This window comes from Muscardinus avellanarius, assembly GCF_963383645.1.
Source record: "Muscardinus avellanarius genome assembly, chromosome: 11".
NCBI lineage: Eukaryota > Metazoa > Chordata > Mammalia > Rodentia > Gliridae > Muscardinus > Muscardinus avellanarius.
The window spans coordinates 96,842,728-96,862,232 of NC_137797.1; the positions used below are offsets into that span (position 1 = coordinate 96,842,728).

The following is a 19,505-nucleotide window of genomic DNA, read 5'->3' on the forward strand; positions in this document are numbered from 1 at the left end:
AGGCTAATGACGGTCTGCAGCAACGTCAACGCAGGTGTAGGAGACGGAGGGAAGGACGGGTGCATGTGTGAGGCCGCAGCCTGCTCTCCAAAGACAACAGGAAGCAGGGTGCTCTGTCTCCATGTTCTCCTTCTGGCTTGTTTAGAAGCACTGCAAATTACGCTCTTGGGTCTTCTTTCTCTTGAAGTGCCCTGACTCTTTCAATATTTTGAATCCCTCCTTCAGAATACCACCAAGCAATATATTGAAAGTGGACAATAATACCAGAATTCAACTTACAAAGGTTCAGCTCCTCTAAAGGGACACAGTTATCTCTGCCTCTACTTTTGAACATGAGTAAGTCCATCTGTACTGAAACTGTTTATCGTCATCATATACATGTAAACTTGAAAGACTCTGCATGACCGTGGTGATGCAGATTCAGCTGATTCAATTGTGAATGGAAACTCTCATCCTGTGTGTTAAAATAGTAAGGACATTAATTTTTAACAAACAAGACTATGAGTAGCAGACAAGAACAAAACAACAGAAAACCAACCTTCTAGTCAGTATGCGTTTTTATATGGAGGCCACTGTTTCTCGTATCTGCTTCCAAAGTATCCGATAATTAACATTTAGTGGCTAGATGACAGGAGAGCAATCCTCCTGCAAAACAGAGCTTCTTCAACCACCGCCATTAGACGTGAAGTCAATGGAAGTCTATCAGGTACTCAGGATAGATTTGGTTGGCGTCAAAAACCACAAAGATCTTTGGATTCCAGGTATCATCCACACAGCTGTCATATAAATTCACATAGCTCCCGTCTTTGGAAGGAGGTCGCATGTATTTGGAGTCTCCGTTAATGTAATCTCCAATTAGCACTCGAGCGAGAAACATAGATTTATATGCTCTAAATAGATGCCGCTGCTGCAAGCTGACACCATGAATCTGGAACGTGTTTCCATGCTTTATATCGTCTTTGCAGAAGCGACTGGAGTAAGCGGCGTCTCTAGCGAAATAGGTTCCTTGAACAAAGGACGGGAAGGAGCCAAGATTACTCCTAAGAATATATTAAACACAAGCAGAAGCATACTAATTGTCAGGAAAATAGACACATGGAATTGTATGACAAAAATAGATGTGGAAGCTTCTCATCTGCAGATCCTTAAGAAAAGAATAGAAACCCATCTGTTGGGCACAGCTGCGATGCAGACTGCCAGAGGTGTGGCTTTCCTGGTGTGGACAGGACGCACTGACACACACCCCACACACCCCCGCCAAACTGCAGATACTTCTGTTTTCAAAAGAAATCGTACAAAGAAGCCCAGTAAGTAATCAGATTAAAAACTGTGTCTATGATTGGAAGCGTGGCAGGACTTGAATGTTTTCGGCGTATACCTTCTTCCCATTACTACTTCCTCCTACCAGTCTTCTCCCCCAGCAAAGCTCTGGAGAGCACAGAAAAACCAGTCTACAGATGAGGTCAAACCCCAGGGAGCCGCATTTCTATGACATGGGGTAACAATCCAATAGTAATTCTGAAAACAACAGAACTTTATATCCAAGGGAAAATTTCTGAGAGTATGTAAAGCTATTTATGGTTTGATTCTTATTTATTTATTTATTTATTTATTTATTTATTTATTTAGGGAGTACTGGGGATTGAATCCAGGGGCATTCTACCTCCATGCTACGCCTCCAGCCCTATATTTTATTCTTTATTTTTGAAACAGGGTCTCACTAAGTTGCAGAGGGTCTCACTAAGTAGCTGAGGCTGCCTACAAACCTGCGATCCTCCTGTCTCAGTTTCCCAAGTACTGGGTTTACAAGTGTGAGCTACCTACCATGCCTGGCCAGCTTGGATATTAAATGTCCTCTAAAGGCCATGTGTTGAAGGCTTGGTCCCCAGCTCAGTACTGCTGGGAGGTGGTGGGACCCGTAAGAGGTAGGACCTGTGGGAAGTCTAAGGTCTCCGGCAGAATGCCCTCAAAAGGAACTCTGGGACCCTGGGCCCTCTTTTCCCCTCTCATTTTCATCTGTCATGAGGTGAGCAATTTTGTTCCAACAGGATGTGCTGCCTCAACACAGGCCCCAAAACAACAGGGGACAACTGACTGTGGACCCAAACCTCCAAAACTGCGAGCCTGAATGAACTTTCCTCCTTTGAGTTGATTCCCTCGGGTATTTTGCTACAGTAAAGGAAAGCCGACTAATAGCCATCCAAGTGTGAGCATCCCAGAACAGCTTCGATGGCTTGTGGCCTAGACGTGAAAGTTCAGTAAAGCAGATGGATCTTTAGAAAGCGCAGACAGGGGAGAATGACGTCATTTAGGGAATACTTGTAAACATAATTTGGAAACAAATCGCAAAATCTCATATCCGCCCAATACTGACGGGATTTGTGTCAGACTTTTCTGATCCTCTTATAGTTGAGTAAGCAGGATGGCTTTTTCTGTAGTTGTTTTAAAATTAATTTACTTTTTCAAAATGTGGCATATCCTAAGCCAGGCGTGGTGGCGCACGCTTGTAATCCCCGCGCTCGGGAGGCTGAGACAGGAGGATCGCACGGGTTCGAAGCCAGCCTCAGCTGCTTAGTGAGGCTCTCAGCAACTTAGTGAGAGCCTGTTTCCAAATAAAAAATATTAAAAAAAAAAAAGGTTTGGGAATATAGCCCGGAGGTAGAAAGCCTCTGGGTTCCACCCCCAGTACCACCAAAAAAAAAAAAAAAAAAAAAGTGCCATATCCTGATTGTACTTGGGAAGAAGGCCTCCTGTTGGAGGTAAGACATGAAATAAGGGCTGGAATAATAAATGTCCATCCCTTACTTTTTCCCTCATTACTTTCCTTAATTTGCTTGGGTAGTGGACATAAATTGGCAACTTGATCTTTCACAACTTAGAGATAAGGTGGAGTTCCCCCCATTACTCCTAACTCCCCATTGATATTCTTATCTATCATTTTCTAAAAAAACAAAAAATAAAAATAAAAACACTAACACCCATACTAGTGTACAATATAATTAACTTGTTTTATCGTTCTCTGTAGACTTTCCATGTAGTTTAGTGTATAGGTGTTTAAGTAGAAAGGACTTATACGTGGAAATTATATGTGATGCAGAAGTTATTTAATACAGACACAATGCCTGCTCTGGAAGGCTGGGACGAGGGAGCTAGTTCTGGACACATACGAGAGTATCACTTCCATCCTGTGTATGTAAAAAGGGACTTTCCTTTGGCTGAAACTTTTCCCTGTGCCCGGAACCCAGTATAACAACTTTTAACTTAACTGCCGTCAGTACCCTGAATTACAAACACTGTCAACTAAATATAAAGAGAAAAGATTCTCCTAATACTCGACACGGACCTGGGTGTCTAATAATTACCTTTGCCAAAGAGCGCACCGTGTATGCCATTGATTCTCCAGTCGAAGTTATGGATACAGATGGCCTCCACGAACTCACCGCGGGTGCCGTGGAACAGCATTTGCTCGTTGATCTGGGGGACGCCCCTCTTTTTCTTGAGCTGAGCCTTTTTCCTAAGACATGGACATGGAGTCCACACAGAAGTACACTGTAAGTGGTATTTATTGAGTGCTCAGAGAGCAAAGTTCAGTAGAAAAGATGAGACAAAAATATATCTTTAAATATAAATCCTAAAGGGACAAAAAGTTCTGGAAAAAGAATAATTTTCAGAGTCCTTGAATACATCTGTCATCTCACCAAATGTATTAGTTGACATTGAGGCTGAAATTGTAACAATGAGGGCCGGGGATGTGGCTCAGTGTTAAACCACTGCCTGCTTCTATTTCCAGTACCACAGTAAAGAAACTAACCAAAAACATAAGAAAAAAGAAAATCTTTTGAAAACTATAGAAATCCCAGACTATGTGCTATTATAGCAAACCAGACTGCCTAAAACAGTAAGCTTTATGAATGCCTACAAATTCGAGTTGAAACAACCTAAAGTTTATAGAGTCTTTAGATTTTTTGAGCTGGGACCACATTTTATTCTTTTTATTCCCAAAGATTAGACTATTTGGTTGAACTGAATTGAATTTTGAATATGATGGCTGAATATTAAGCCATCTAGTTTATTTAACCGTCTTTCCAATGAACACATCTTTTCTAGGGTACAAAAAAAAAAATGTAGGATTGATTTTAACTGAAAAGACAAAAACCAAAAGTCTAAAACCCTTTCACAGAAAAATAATTTTTATAAAACTATATTTTTCATATAAAAGTTAAAAGTAATGAACTAGACTGATAAAAACTTGGAAAACAATGTTGGATGTAAAAGAATGCTTCAAAAGTAGATTTATTTTTCAACATAATATTGTGTTATATAGATAGATACACACATATATGCAGTAAAAAGATAAAAATATGGACAAGAAGACATCAAAGTAACTTCAGTGAAGAGAACGTAATACAAAATACAAACACTTCAGTTATATCTGTAATGTTTTATATCTTTAAAAAAACAACAAACAGCTGGGCATGGTGATATACACTCATAATCCCAGTACTGGGAGGCTGAGACAGGAGGACTGCAAATTTGAGAATAGCCTCAATGACATAGTGACTCTCTCATCAACCTAGGAAGATCCTGTTTCAAAACAAGAAAGAAGGCCGGGCGTGTGGCGCACACTTGTAATCCCCGCGCTTGGGAGGCTGAGACAGGAGGATCGCACAGGTTCCAAGCCAGCCTCTGAGGCTCTCTGCAACTTAGTGAGACCCTATTTCCAAATGAATTATTTAAAAAAAAAAATAGGTCTTGGAGTATATCCCTGGGTTCCACCCCCAGTACCACCAAAAAAAAAAAAAAAAAAAAAAAAAAAAAAAAAAAAAAGAAAGAAAGAAAGAAAGAAAGAAAAGAGTCTGAGGTTGTAGCTTGGAGGTAGAATTACCCTAGGTCCCTAGGTTCAATCCTTAGCAACAAACACACACACACACACACACACACACACACACACACCACACACACACACACACACACACACACACTGCAACGATTTAAAAAATCGTGACAAGCTTTAAAATGTTAAATCTGATTGGTACACATACAGGCATCTGTAAACTATCTGCTGTATTTCATTTTTGAAATATTTCATTAAAAGGATACTTCAAAAACAATCCCTCCCTAGCAGTGCACACTTAGAATCTCAGTACCTTGGAGGCTGAGATGGGAAGATTACAGGTTCAAGGCCAGCATATGGTAATTTAGCGAAACCCTGTTTCAAGATTAAAAGGACTGGGGGTATAGCTGAAAGGCTGAGCCTTCCACGTTTTCATCCCAGTTCCTGATAAAACTGCTGAAGGACTCCAGAGGGGAGGGTGCACGCATTCGAGTTAGTCCTTGTGTAAGACTTCTAACTCATAGTAATTGTTCTCTCTACTGTCACCTGCACACGTGTCCCCATCATGGGAACCTTTAACTACTTTACAGAAATCACGTTAGGCTGTCTGAGGGCCTGCTTGCCCACCACCATGGCAATCCCGTTTGTTTGGCTTTCACAAATCCATGCCATTTTAAAAGTTTAAGTAAAAATTTTAGTGCACATCCTTCTAAGGTCAAGCTCCAGGACTGTGAGGACTAGAGTCCACTCTGAAAGTCAACAGGTTCACCTGTCAGTACATTTTGAGCACAGATTAAAGTGACTAGGGGTTTGAAAATTCACTTGATTTGCTCTTAGACATTATAAATAAACCGTGAGTTAAAGACCCTGGAGTGCGGGCACTGGGAGGCAATGAGACCCTACTGGGTTCCTGGATTGGATGGCAAATGTATCTAGTGCAGGCGGAGCTTAGTGGGTGGCTAACGCTCTGTGTCTCACAGAAAGGTACCGCAGTGACCGCGACTAAGGAACCAAGAAACGTGGAGTCGCAGACTCTGCCTTTGGTGTTCAGAAAGCCTAAAGCTGAGTTTCTGGGCCTCCTGACTACACTACAGCCTTCACTACCCCACCTGTGTGCCCGACCCACACTTGGCTCTGAACTTACTGCACTGGGGCAGGAATGCTTCCTGCTCTGCACGGAAGTCAGTTTATCTAGGTGCACACCAGTGGTCCTCCGTCCTGGAAGAGCATCAGAAGCACCCGTAGACCTTTCTAAAGATAGAGTGCCACAACACAGAGGTTCTGATTCGGTGGGCCTAGGGTAGGTGTAGGATCTGCAGCTGGGTTTGAGGCTCTCTCTGGTCTATCTACATCCACATTCTGAAGGACATGGCAACCTTCACTGCTCGTTTCTCCCCGTGGCCTGTATCTCCCAAGCCTGGATCCTCCAGCCATATCCCCATCCACTCTTACACTGTGTGCCGCTAAAGTAAATCATATCCAACTCCCCATAGCTTCCACTAGAAATCCACATGCTCAACTCCAGCAAACCTCAGTGCTGGTGGAGATCCTGACTCCCAAGTTAGCTCTCTCGCCCACTCCCCACAGTGGCCCTGTCAAGTCTCCCCTTCTCTTTCTCCTTCTTCTATCCACAACTCCCTAACACTCCACTGTGCGTGTGTGGGGGGACCTCACTTCTTATTTCTCTATAGAAACTGGAGGTACTGGTTAAGAAGGGTAGAACCCAGCCCCTTGCCTCATCCCCTACCTCTGCTTACCCATGGCCCCAAATGGATCCTCCCACCTCCTGTCTCACGGAGGATAAAATGCCACCCTGCCACACCTCTTGGGGAGCCTTTTTACCTATTACACTCCCCCCCTCTTGTCTCCTAAATTATCCTCTATTGTATAACTTGTAATCATAACACTCAGGGTCTCTCTCTTCCTTAGATTAAAAAACACAACATGGCAAAACAAGGCAAAAGCACTCCTGCCCACACACGCTCCGTCTTCTCACAGCCCTCACCCTCGTCACTGCCAAGAATCTCAAGGGAGTTTGCCTACATTTGCTTGGATACGGAACACAGCATGTACCACAGTGCCTTGGTTAAGGTTACTAATGGCCTTTTATCTCCCAAATCCAGAGTACACTGTCAGTATCTATCTTACTCGGCGGCCCTTCAGTGTCGGACCCTGCTTGTAGAAGCCACTTTCTTCCGTGAGCACCTGCAACTCCATATTCTACTGGTTTTCTTCTGCTTTCTAGGGTTTTGACTTCTCTCTTTCCCCCTTGGCTCTTCTTTCCTCTTTCCACCCCTTTCAGAGTTTGGTGTCTGGTCCTTTTTCTTAAAGTTCCCACATTTTCTGGTCATCATATTCATTCCTATCGTTTTTGTTACCCTGGATTTCCTGGCAACTCCAAAGCCTTTGTGTCTGGTTTAAACCACGCACCTGTGCTTCTGCCTTGGACTCCCTCCCCATTGTCCCTACGAAGACCCAGACCTGTTCCTACCCAATATTCTCTAACTCAAAGTTGCGAGTTGCCCTTCCTGCCTCCCTTCCCCACCCCATCGCACACATTCAATCAAGCACCAGACTCTGCTGTTCTACATCCTTAATAGCTCAAAACTCTCCTCTTTGTGCTAATGTAAGAGATAGCATTTTGGTCCAAGTCACCCAGTGTGTCTCAGTTTAATCACTGAAACAATTTGCTAAATCGACCCCCCTCCTTCAAACGTGACTCCTCTCCATGAGACCTTCTAGACCTTGGAGCTCTGGGTATTAGGGGCTAGATAACTGTAGAGGGAGGCTGCTCCGAGTACTGTAGGCTGCTTAGCATTCTCAGCCTCTATCTAGTAGATGCAGTAGCACCGTCCAGCCCAACATGCAATTCAAGTGCCTTCAGTCATTACTAGATGTCCCTTCAGAGGCAAAGGCAGTCTCAGCTGAGGCCACGTTCTGAGACCTTCCCCATAGTATAGCTTCTTTTCTAAAATTCAATCACTTTCTTACTTCAAGTATTACAAGAGCTTCCTACCATTTAATGAAGAAAAAAAAAAGCAAACCTTTTAGTCTAGCTCACAAAGCCCCGCATGGTCTCACAGCCGCCCCCTCCTGCGCTCTGGGCAGTGCACTTCGGCCAGGGCTGCTGAGGACCACGCACAACCACTTGGAGATCCTCCACAGACTCCGCGGCTCTGCCTCCCGACTGCCTCCCCAGCCGTTCCTCTCACCCTTCATCCTGATTTTCTGACCCATTTCCCATGTCCCCTCTTGAATGCAAACTCCGGTCCATGCTGCTCCAGATGCCTGAGAGCCCTAGACACCCCTGTGCCTACCGTGACACCCACCTTGGGAAGGGTCACTTAACAACCCCCAAGCTTACGTTTTCAGTGAGGGTGAACAAATTCCCTCCTGTGGAGCTCCCATGATGCCTTGGGCTCGCCCCTTATTTCTGGGCAGGAGTGGCCTGGCTCCTTGTCTAACCTACAATCCTGCACACCAGTATATCCCGAGGGCCTGGAATAGCGTCACAAGGCCGGTGCTAAAACACTTGCTGGAAGAAAGGAAGGAAGGAAGAAGGCCCAGGCAAAGTGGGGACTGATTCCTGATGGGCTGACACAGGTCTATGGGCATGGCGAGTCACCGGTTATGTGACAATGAGCTCCACTGAGTTATTTTAGTTCTGCAGCGAGATGTCAGTACGACAGGCCGCCCTTGCATTGAGCCTCAGTAGTTGGCGCTGTCATGGCAGGTGACAGGTTCATTTACCATCACTGATTCCCACAGGCTGGCATTACAGAAACTCATGAAGAACATTGCCATGTAAAACTGTTTCCAGCGAGGGTCTTAGTATCAAATGTTTTAGGAATTCTGTGGCACATTTGCACCGCTGAACATTTCATTGGGTTTTCACTGAGAACTCAAATGACGAAGGAAACCAATATAAAGTCCATTTCAGAAACTAGGTTAAAAATAATAAATCAAATTTTCGTCAACCAATTTTAGAAAATCCTATCTTTTATTTACTCAGAAAATAAAATCAAAGAGGCTGAGGTTTTTATCTTCCTCTATAAGAGAATCCTCCAAACATGAATCAAATAAACCTTTCTAAGGTCACTTAAACTCAGTTATTGTCAGAAATAAAATCTAGTTTGGTCCAAAGACTCAAGACTATAAAAAAAAAACATAAGTAGAAAGGCCTTATTTTACTATAAACAGAGCCTGGAATGTACTCAGGCCATGTTAACTGATCAGTCAGAACCATGAAGGAATTCCAAGTGCCATTACCAATCAAAAGTTTCCCAAGTATATGAGAATGACATGAGTTACAGTCTAGGATTTTATTTATTTAAAATACTTTATCAACAATAACAAAAAAGAAATAGATAGTGTGTGGAAATCTTGATAAATGTTCAATCACAATGGTGAAAACATTAAATGAGATTCATTAAATTAGACTTTGTGTGTGTGTGTGTGTTTGTGGTACTGGGGTTCCTGGAAGCCCTTCTACCTCCAGACTACACTCCCAGACCTATTTTTTAATATATATTTTTATTTGGAAACAGGGTCTCCTAAGCCAGCACGGCTGGCTTTGAACCTGCGCGATCCTCCTGTCTCCGGCTCCCAAGCGCGGGGATTACAAGTGTGTGCCACCACACCCGGCTTAAATTAGACTATTTTTGTATCTATTTGAAATTTTTCTGAAAACTATTAAAAGGAACTTATAGTAAAAACGATTAAAAGTTAATCTCATTACAAACAAAAATTAAAATATTTCAGAAAATGACTTATTTTAGGTAATATTTGTTGTAAAAAAAATACAGCACAACAGATTAATCTGGCCAATACCTGTAAGTGTATACTGCAATGGGTTTTATTTTTTAGGTTAAGGGCATACTGAGCTATCCAACAGGCCATTTCCAATCAAAGACTAGTAATGAACTGAAAATTTTAAGTCTACAACATAAACCGTAAGCTAAGAAGAAAATCTGAAGGTATGTTTTATAGTATTTTTTCAGTGGCTATAGGTAAGATAATGTTATTGTTTTAAAAATAAGTTGGACAATGTTTCCAGAGATATCTAATTCAACATAAAAGGCTCTGCAGGACAAAGTCCTATCAACAAAGCTGAAGAGGCCCTGAGACCCATTATGTAATGTCCATTCCAGCCAGGAGGCCCAGTGCTATGCCTTTGAAGGAGAGAGAGGGCTGCGAGGCCAGGTCAAAATATGGCAGAGAAAAGCAACATACCTATACCACTGAAAACTGATGCAATTACACATTTGTGCTTAGCTGTCTCTAACACTACAAAAGTCCTAGTGACAAGGACATGGTTCAGATCAGAAGTCATCTTACCTGCAAAAGAACTCCCATAAGTCTAAGTTCTGAATTCTCTGAATTCTTTTAATTCGGTTGCGATCCATTGTTTTCCCAAAGAGACTGGCAACTTCATTATATTCATGTGTTTGACTGTGCAGAGAAATAAGCTGTGAACAGAAGTGTGCATAGTTTCATTCCGGGCCTTTCCAGGTTCTTGCCCAGGACGGTGAGGCAGCCCTGCTCTTACCTGATACGGCATCTCAGTATTCACATTCTCCCAGTGTGACGGCATGGGGATGGACTCATTTTCACAGATGTAACTTCAAACAGTAAGAGATAAGACCGAACGTTAGGAGCAGATTACAATTATTGCCAGTGATTAAGCCTTTCCTCCAAAGCTGAAGTTTCATTTTCAGGGTATTATAACAAATGCCCTTCATCTCTTTACTTTCAAATATGTTTTGAATGTCTACCATGTGCTACATTTTTAGGTGCTGAAATGTGAATTTGGATGGAAAAAATCCAACCCTATACATCATCAGAATTTCAAAATGAATTGCTTAGTCCTGTCTTGATTTTTTTCCTGAAATTTCCAAATTTTCTTTAAATTATAAAGATGATTTTAGCTAAAGAAAAGGAATTTCTAAAAGAAAGAAAATAAACTCACAAAAAGCCAAATCTCTTACTTATACTGCCCACTAAATAAAAGCTAAACCCCAGAAGCTGTACTTTACTTAGTGCGGGTATTCAGCAACCCCTTTACAAATTATCTAACAGGTTCAAGTCACTGGACGTGAACACAGAAAGACGGTGATGATGGGGATGGGGCTGGCAGCAAAAACTAGAGATGAATCCGTCAACCCTCCCTGGTGACTGTAAGCTAAGGAGAAAATCAACACATCCCGAACCTATCCTTACCTTCACACTCATTTGACTTTTGCAAAACATAAACCTAAGATTACAGGTGAATGTATATGAAGGAGTGTGCGGTGGGAAGTCTTCCTCCTCCTCCAGCCCTTGTTCTGTCCAGTTCTTACTTCTTGCCCCAACTCCAGGTTATCACTGATTTTAGTCTCTTGGGTATTCTTTCAGAATTTCTTTAGGTTAATACAAGCCAAGTCCGTCCCCCATGGAAACAGCAGCACAAAATGTACAGTTTTGGCACCTGTTTAGTTTTTTCGTTTAATCTGTTCTTATAGGGATCTTTCCATAGTAGCACACAGTGTCCTCATTCCCAGGACCTACCACAGAGCCTAGCATGGCAGACGCCGTAACACTGGATGAATGAATAAATGTGTTATATTTTAGACACACAGAATTCCACTTTATGAATACATCATCATTTATTTACCCAGACCCCTACTGAAGATATTTAGCTTGTCTTCAGCTTTTTGCTTGTGTATCAAGAATGCTACAAAAAACAGGCTTGTCTATTTGTCATTTTACATGTTCACTAGTCTATCTGTAGAACAGTATCTCTGAAATGAAATTTCTGGGTCAAAGTATACATTTATTCATGATTTTGACAGACATTGCTCAAATGCTATCTTTGCAGGTTGCCCTTAATAAAATTCTCACCAGAAATACAGAAAATGTCTACTTTCCCAAAACTTCTCCCAAAAGGTGTGTTATTAAACTTTTGAATTTTTGTCATTTCGATAATAAAGAGTCTAGTATTAACTGGTATTTCTCCTATAATGAGTACAGTTGTATAAATGTTCAAATTGATTGCTCGTGTTGATCTTAGAGTATTCTATATCAATATCAAATACTACAAGAATTAGCCCTTCAACTATAAGAGTGAGTAAAAAAAAATTTCAAATTTTTTTCTCGCTTTTCCTTAAGTATCTTTTAGCTATGGGAAAAGCTTGATTTTTTTAATGTAGCCCATATCCTTAACTGATTTGCCAATAAGAAGCTTGAAATGAATGTTCAATGTATTAATAAACATTTCTATGTCAAAGCCCATTAACCTTCATCGTTCTATTTCTTCCTACTTGACTACTGCTCTCCTTTTATGGTTATTTTGCTAACTCTTCTCCGTTCTTAATTCACTGCATCTCCTGGTTTGTACAGTCTGGGACAGAACAAAGTGCTTGACCCCCACTTGTGCTTCTTACCCCCACCAAAGGAACACCAGATAAAACAACATACAACAGTATTACAACAATTTTACATTACCACAATATTTTTCATTATTATGTCTCATTTTTTTCTCCCAGATTATATACTCTTGGAAGATAAGTAATTCCTTTACCATATTCCTAATACTGATAAGTGTGGATATGATGTAGCTGGTAGGAAAATATTTTCTATGTTCCATAGATGTATTAGAGCATTCATTATGTAAATACTTGAATAACTTTTAAATCATGATGCTAAAATATAAGCTAAAAATCCTAAGAACCAAGCTGATAGAAACTTAAAATAATAATTTTTCCTCTACTCCTTTCGATTTCTTTCTTTTGCTCTAATCCTTCTAAAAGCTCTCCCTGGAAGGAGCAAAAGCATTCGCTGTAATTCACATGCTACCATTTTTTTCCACTTTCATTTAAAAATTTTGAATAGAAGACATTTCATTATTGTTTTGAGGAGTCATGCTGAAAAACAGGAGACATGTTCTAAGATTTTCCTTCCAATTCCTTTCATATGGATAGCAGATATTCATTCTCTTCTGGCATTTACTATAGTCTACATGAGGCCAGAGAGACCAAGAAAGAAGATCTGCAGCCCAGCTCCAGGATACAGGAGCTCTCCTGTGGACCATCCTTCTTAGGTCTCCTTGAGTCACTACAGACTTGAAACACTTCTAGGAGCTGCCCAATGAGAACTGACGGAGGCGCAGATGACGTGGCCCAGAAGCTATCTTGGCATTTCCACTAAAAATTCAAATTTATCTCAGTGGGTTATTTTAAAGGATTACAACAGAGACCATAAGGCATTTTGTAACTAACATGTGCATTGCTCTAAAGAATGAAAAAATATAAATATACAAAAAAGGAAAAAGAACAGCAGGAAAGGAAATAATAATAAAATTTGCTATTTTATCAACAAATGAGAGATTTAATAGTTAAAACATCAATATGAAGATCACTAAATGACTACCAAAATATCGCCAAGTCTATTTGTTTTTCTATCAAACAGTGAAACACATTTTCTGCTCCATTTTCTTTTTAATACCTGAAAGCGCTGATAGAAAAAGGAGCCCTTTTTATTAAGCGCTGTTTTCCAGTGGTGAGATTCATCTGCTTCATTTCTGTACACAAAGACAAAGATATTAAATAAGCCACAGAAACATACTGAGCCATGAAGTTTCATGAAGATCAGTAGCCACACGACATGACGATCAAGAATCACGGAGCTTTGGATGTTACAGCAGGACGCTTCACCACGCCTCTGCTCGGCATGCAGGTGCTCTGCAGAGGAGCCCAGCTTCACTGCTTGATCTAAGCTCACACCTAAGATGCTAAGGTCAAACGCTGCGCAGGGGGCAGGTGCCACTCCTTTCTGGGTCACACTTAAGGTAAACTGCCAATAAAGTATCAGAGTTTTAAGCTTAGGAAAGTTACAAGTACTAGAAAGAGGAATAAATGATCATGCTAAATCTTCTCTTTGGTTTATTAAGTGGCAAATGTACTTTGATTTCTCCAAACATTTTGAGAATGAGAAAAGGGATACATCAACATTATAAAATTTGCACAAGTCAGAGAATTTTAAAAATCTATACATTTCCTACTATCTCTTTAAACTGGATACCTAAACCACAATAACAACAATAAAACAGAAAATCTGGAAGAGCCAACACATACTTACATAACTGATTCTCATGATAAAAAACTGATTAATAACTACAGGCATCATTTTCTCTCTTAGCTATGCCCCAGTCACGGCGATACTTAAAAGGTCCATTTCTTTACTCCCACCAAGTAAATAGAAGGTCTTCATGTAAGATCCTAGCCAGGTCGTCTTGTCTGTTTGACACTACTTCATTCCTCACCAAAGGGATTCACCGACCCAGGCAAATGCCCGTGTGGAGCGGGTTCTGCCCTTCCTGCATTCTGGCCTTGCGCACGCTGGCACTTGGGAAGATGCAAGAGTGTGTCAGCACATGGCGCAAAGCCTGTGGCACCATTTCCTTAAACCATCTCATTTAGAGTTTATTTTTTACCATGTTTAGAGAGCAAAACTAAGTCAGCTAGTGGCAGGCAGAATGACTGCGGCTACTAACTTTTGGAAATAGTATATGTGAAGTGCTAGTTACTGCACCTTTGAGACAGTATCATTTTATAGAGGATTGGGGAACTTATTAGTATACATGACTCATGTAAAGATACATATATCTTTAGCAAATATATAATACACACACACACACACACACACACACACACACACACACACACACGCATCATGGTACTGAGGATTGAGCCCAGGGGTGCTTGACCACTGAGCTCTATCTCCAGCCCTTTTAATTTTTGAAAAAGGGTCTTGCTAAATCGCCGAGACTGGCCTCAGATTTGTGATCCTGTTCCTTAGCTTCCCCTGAGGCTGGGATTACAGATGTGAGTGACTGCGCCCACCAACATTTTGGTTTTTTTGTTTTTGTTTTTTGGTTCTGGGGATTAAACCCTGGGACATTCTGCCTCCCAGCAATACCACCAACCCTTTTAATTTTGAAACAGGGTCTTGCTAAGTTACGTTAATGAGAGTTTCACGACTTGCTGAGGCTGCCCTGGAATCTGCAATCCTGTCTCAGTCTCCCAAGTACTGGGATTACAGGCATTGCCACCACATCTGGCTCCCAGCAATATAGTCTTTTTTTTTTTTTTTTTATAAACTGCAGCTTCTGACAGGACGCTTCCAGAAAATGTAGCTTACAAAGTTAATATTGTTTTATAAACATGTGGCTTGCTGAATATCTATCAGCAAGTTTAACAAACTTCGCTCTTTTCATGAAGATTGAAGTCTGTGTATATCATTCTATTTCAGTCTTGCTTCCAAAGCAGCACTGTTCCTAGAAAATGTCTGCCCGACAACTTCTGCTTAGACTTCAGCAGAAAGACAAATGTCAGGATCCCCTTAAAGGCAGCCTATTTGCCCAATGTCACTTTAAAAATGTCATGGTTCTTCAGGGTTAAGAACTGAATGGTTCTGACTCTTGATAACTAAAAAACAGCAAGAAACACAACTTGAGTGGGGGCAGTGATTAGTTATTTGGTTTCTTCTAGATAAATCCCCTTCACAATTTCTAGCCCTGATTCATCCAAGGAAAGTTCTCAAGGTTTTTCCATCCTGCCCAACCACAACACACTCTAACATGGTCAGAAAGACACTACTCACGGAATTTGGGAAAGAACAGAGGACTAAGCTGTGTCACAACGAAAATGCACTTTCATTAAAAAAGACTCCCTATCCAGGTCTTGTTTGCCTCTAAGCAATAAATAGCAGATGCTAGCAGCTTGAAACATAAGGCGCTAAGTCCAGCAAGTTTACCAAAAAACATGCCAATGTATCATGAATAAAATAGAAAGTATGACTGATTTCCAGATTAGGCTAATCAACAAAAGAATCAATGAAATCAGAAAGTGGCGGAAGGCAATGTCCATTAAAGAAATAGTTTTCTAGTACTTGGGAGTCGGAGACAGGAGGATTGCGGGATCAAAAACAACCTTGTAAATTTAGCAAAACCCTATTTCAAAATAATATGGCTGGGGTCTAGCTCTGACATAACATGCCTGAGTTCTAGCCTATGTACAAAAAACAAAACAACCAAAGAAATTGTTTTCTGGCAAAGATATAAAGAGAAAGAGAAGTACCATTTGGCTAAACTTTGGTTGTGAGACTTACTAGTCACCTCTAACTTTCTCACTTAACATTGACTTGATCTTTAAAATTAAAAAGTCCCTGCCAGACGCACTGGTGCACACCTATAACCCCAATATTTGGGAGGCTGAGACTGTAGGATCACAGGTTTGAGACCAACCTCAGCAACTGAGAGAAACTCTCAACAACTTAGCAAGACACTGTTTCAAAATAAATTAAAAAAAAAATTACAAGAAAAGCTGGGTGTAGCCTGAAGGTAGAATGCCCCTTGATTCAATTCCAGGTGGTCTCTCCAAGAAAGTTTCTATCTGAAACCTTTTCCCAGACCTATGTTATGACGAAGAAAGCAAGAGTTAGGAGCTGTGTGTGGCGGAGTAAGCCTGCGGTCCCAACCACGCATCGGCCGGAGCAGGAGGATCCGCTTGAGCCAGGGGCTGAGGCCAGCTGGGCAACACAGCTAAGACTTTCATCTCAAAAACAAAACGAGAGACCTCTAAGAGGTAATAAGCATTGTGTGTTCCCTAGAGGATAAGCATCACATGAACTCAAATGACAATCTCTACATATATGAGTATATGTAAGCATATGAACATGTCATTATAAGAAGCATGCAGCTGGGTATGATGGCACACACCTGTAATCCCAGTACATGGGAGGCTGAAACAGGAGGATTGCAGAGTTGAGGACAGTCTCAGCAATTTAGTGAGAGTCTCCACAACCTAGCAAGAACATGTTTCAAAACAAAAAAATAAATAAATAAAATGAAATATAAAAAGGGCTTGAGTGTAGCTCTGAGGTAGAATGCCCGTAGGTTCAATCCCTAATAACTAATAACACACACACACACACACACACACACACACACACACACTCAAGATTTAAAACCTTGAGCAGCACTGCTGTGTGTGGGTGGGGGGGGGTACTGGGGATTATGGAACCCAGGGGTATTCTAGCTCTGAGCTACACCCCCAGCCCTAATTTTATTCTTTATTTGGAAACAGGGTCTCATTGAGTTGCAAAGGGCTTCATTAAGTAGTACCTGAGGCTGTCCACGAACCGCAATCCTCCTGTCTCAGCCTCCCAAATGCTGGGATTACAAGCGTGCGCCACCACGCCCGGCTTAAATCTTGAATTTTTATAGAGCTCTTTTTACATATGACAAAATAAATGGACTTCACTGTTGGCAAATATAATAACTAATCCTCATCTTCAGAGCTGCAGACTGCACCAGCCATATCAACACACTAAAACCACACGAGTATTAGAGAAAAGACATACCTGCAAAGTTTATCTTGTAGCTGAATTTGGAAGTAGTAAAACTAATGGAGCCACAAGGGTTCGCTTTGAAGCTCTTTTCGATATCTTCACTGCCTACTGAACACTGAATGTTGGTATCCGGCTTTAAGACAAACGAGAAAGTTTCATTTACTAGTTGTGCACATTACAGAGTGGCTACAGAGGAGTCACGGCGACGAGGACGGAGGGGTGAGGGAAACCCACTAACCAGTGCTCTCGTTCCCGGCACACGGGGACGATCACAACTCAGCCAGCACACTGGGGGCAGCCAGGGATTCCAGCAAAGAAACCACAACTGGTTACGGTCCCGTCAACACCAGCTAGCGTCCCTTCTGACAAGTGACTCCAATAACTGCACCAAGTAGCTCGGATTACATCTTTTTTAAATAGCATGTTAAGGTTAAAACATAATAAAACAAACAAACAGCAACAGAACACCAGAGAGACCGTGGGTTTTGGAGTATGGGTTCAAATCTCAACTAAACTCTCTCTCTGTGACCATGGACAAGTTTCGGCAACTTTTCAGAGTTTCACTTTCTTCGACTCTAAGACATGATGTTAACATCTGACTCATAATTGTTGAGATGACGAGAGAAAGTAGAGGTGCGTGACTCCTAACAGAACACCCGGCACACAGAGGTGCCAATTAAAGCCTTATCTTCCCCCACCCTTCTCTGTTCACCAAGTCACTGGAGTTGCTCTGTGTACAACTGCACAACTCTCAACAGACTGGCTCTGAGTACACAGTACACAGACACTGTTTCTTCTTAATCAACTTCTGTGAAAACCTGAGGAAAACAGAAGAATGAGGAGAACTTCCGAGTTTTCTTCTAGTTAAGCCACTTGATTTCCTCGGGGCTCAATGTCCTTCCTGCTCAGCATTTCTACTGATTTTATGGTCAGCAGGATGTAAGTGAATCGACGCACTTCCGCCGGGCTCAGGGAGGGAGGTACCTGGAACATGTGCCACTTCCCGCACTCTGCCAGGTAGAACCAGCCCCACTGGGTGTCCGACGTGTCCATCTCCTCCATTTCACTGGGCGCCGTTTTGGAAAAGGGTTCTTCTGGTTTGTGAAACATCTCCTGAAAGAAGAAATCATTCTATTAATAGTCGATGAGCCTTCATTACTGTACTTCCTCAAAGTGCCGCTTTAAAAGCAGCCTTCTACCTTGCATATTGGCTCTGAAGAGCACTGTTCAATGTTGTGTATAATTTCTTAACAAAACAGGCAAATAGTCCTCATCTGAGGCAGGATGTGCGGTGTGCCGAGTCCTTTATGTCACGTGAGCTGCATCAGCATCGGGGGCACTTCAGGTTCTCAGTACAGTCCCAGGAAACTTTCATCCTATGTTCCTGGTTGCTCAAAAGGATTCCTGCCGTCGCATAAGATTCCTACAGAAGACTAAGTGTATCCAGTTTTTGTTTTAAGTACTCCTTATTTCACTTGTATTATGGAAAGATGTTCCTAAGACATCATATTGTATACAAAAGGTTTTAAAAACCAGGAAAAGCCAGAGGTAGTGGCACATGCCTGTAATCCCAGTACTTGGGAGGCTGAGACAGAAGGAGTGCAGGTTCCAGGCCAGCCTCAGCAATTTAGTGAGGCCCTCTGCAATGTAAAGAGATCCTGTTTCAAAATAAAATAAAACAAAATAAAATTGGGCTGGGGGTGTAGCTCAGAGGTAGCATGCCCCTGGGTTCAATCCCCAGTACAACAAAACAAAACAAAATAAAATAAAAAACAAAAACCAGGAACAGTATAATACAATTTTAATAAAAAATATGTCTGTATTTACCCACATGAAGGTCTATGTATGTGTTTGTATAAACATACACATACATGGAAAAATCTGCTAAGTGCGACAACCTGTCATAGTTTCCTCTAAGTATTAAAATGATGATGGCCAACCCTTACACAGCTATTACAATCTGTGTAACAGAGTGAACAGGTGCTGTTCTAAGGACTGTATAGATATTAGTCCTTTTTAGGTCTAACAACAGCCTCTATAAGATCAGTACCCTTGGTATAAATGAGGAAACAGGCAGAGGGCCATACACTGGGGAAGGCAAGAGTCAACCCAGGCAGACTGCTTCAGGATCTGTGCACTCAACCACCATGTTATATTGCCTTATAACTCATTATCAAAGATTTTATAATGTTAACTACATCAATTAACACATGTATACATTATCTTTGAAAAGTTTAAAATATTATTGTATAGATACTGTGATGAAGAAGATCACTAGAAGCCG

The 19,505-nt window shown here is 41.5% G+C and overlaps 1 protein-coding gene across 1 annotated transcript; it reads right to left on the reverse strand.

Annotated features, from left to right (window-relative positions):
- Positions 1-688: 688 nt before the first annotated feature.
- Positions 689-18,331, reverse strand: PARP11 (poly(ADP-ribose) polymerase family member 11; the record flags this gene model as incomplete). The annotated part of the gene is made up of 7 exons (XM_080705964.1): positions 689-1,005; positions 3,363-3,514; positions 10,172-10,302; positions 10,383-10,455; positions 13,316-13,391; positions 17,234-17,354; positions 18,206-18,331. 7 exons carry the CDS (start codon positions 18,329-18,331, stop codon positions 689-691), a joined length of 996 nt encoding a protein of 331 aa, XP_080562090.1.
- Between the last annotated feature and the right edge of the window lie 1,174 nt (positions 18,332-19,505).